The 1,053-nt window shown below is 42.0% G+C and overlaps 1 protein-coding gene across 1 annotated transcript in view; it reads left to right on the top strand.

Annotated features, from left to right (window-relative positions):
- LOC116895579 (calcium-binding mitochondrial carrier protein SCaMC-1-like) overlaps window positions 1-627 on the top strand; it is a 2,903-nt gene extending 2,276 nt beyond the window's left edge. The window contains exon 2 of the mRNA XM_032896806.1: window positions 121-627. Within this exon, the coding sequence (XP_032752697.1) occupies window positions 121-305 (185 nt within the window). The 3' untranslated portion in view covers window positions 306-627. The remainder of the gene's footprint in view (window positions 1-120) is intronic.
- Window positions 628-1,053: the final 426 nt, after the last annotated feature.

The following is a 1,053-nucleotide window of genomic DNA, read 5'->3' as shown; positions in this document are numbered from 1 at the left end:
GACCCCGCTGTGCGTCCCCAACTGCCTGTTGTAACAATGATTCATGCTTAAATATTGGGTTAGCCTGGTTCTTGCCATTTTCATTTATTTATGCTGTTTGTCTGCTTCTCTGTTTGCCAGCCACCACAGAGGGAGCCCCGCAGCTCAGCATGGTTGGCCTTTTTCAGCGAATAGTCTCCAAGGAAGGAGTGTCAGGACTTTACAGAGGCATCACCCCAAACTTCATGAAGGTGCTCCCTGCCGTGGGCATCAGCTATGTGGTGTATGAAGACATGAAGCAGACGCTAGGAGTAGCTCAGAAGTGAGCGGTCCCAGCCTTTGCTTTTCCACGATGACCGAGGCTGTAGTGCCCCCCAGTGACTCCTGGGATTGCAGCAAGTCTATCACAAAAGAAGCTGATTTCCCCGCCAAAGTCCTGGAAGAATGTAGGGTGATCGCCTCAAGCCTTTGGGTTCGGTTTTGTACCTTCAGTAATGTTCTGAATCATAGTTTTAGTGAAGAAACCACAAAATTGTACTTTATTTTTGCTGATAGAGATCTCTGCCCTACACCAGATCTGAAAATGCACTGGCTTACGCTGAAATCATTTTGCGTGGTAGGACGATAAATCATCAACCTTTGTTCCCATTGGTTCCAGTTCATATCGATTTGTTTTTACACAAATTTCCAAAATGATCAGAAAGCCCTGGGACTTAAATTGTTATATATATATATATATATATATATATATATATATATATATATATATATATATATATATATTGGATGTCTTTGTAGATGTAATGACCCCAATGGAGACATTAGTAGAAAAATCACTATATTTAAAATCGAGCGTGCAGAGTTTATCTCCTCATCTGTAAGCAGAATAGGAGTTATAGAAGCCACATTCAGTGACAGGAGCGGTGCTGTCATGTGCATTTCAGTGGACATGCTTCTATTTGCCCTGCTGTTTGGCCCCCAGTTTTAGACCTTGATTGACATTGTTGTCACATTATTGACAGGAGACAGGTCATTTGGGAGATCCTATTTATTTGAAGATCCTATTTATTCGGT

The sequence above is a fragment of the Rattus rattus genome, chromosome 3 (assembly GCF_011064425.1).
Source record: "Rattus rattus isolate New Zealand chromosome 3, Rrattus_CSIRO_v1, whole genome shotgun sequence".
Lineage (NCBI taxonomy): Eukaryota > Metazoa > Chordata > Mammalia > Rodentia > Muridae > Rattus > Rattus rattus.
The sequence above is the reverse complement of the archived record's forward strand: the minus strand, read 5'-3'. Positions and strand labels throughout refer to the sequence as shown.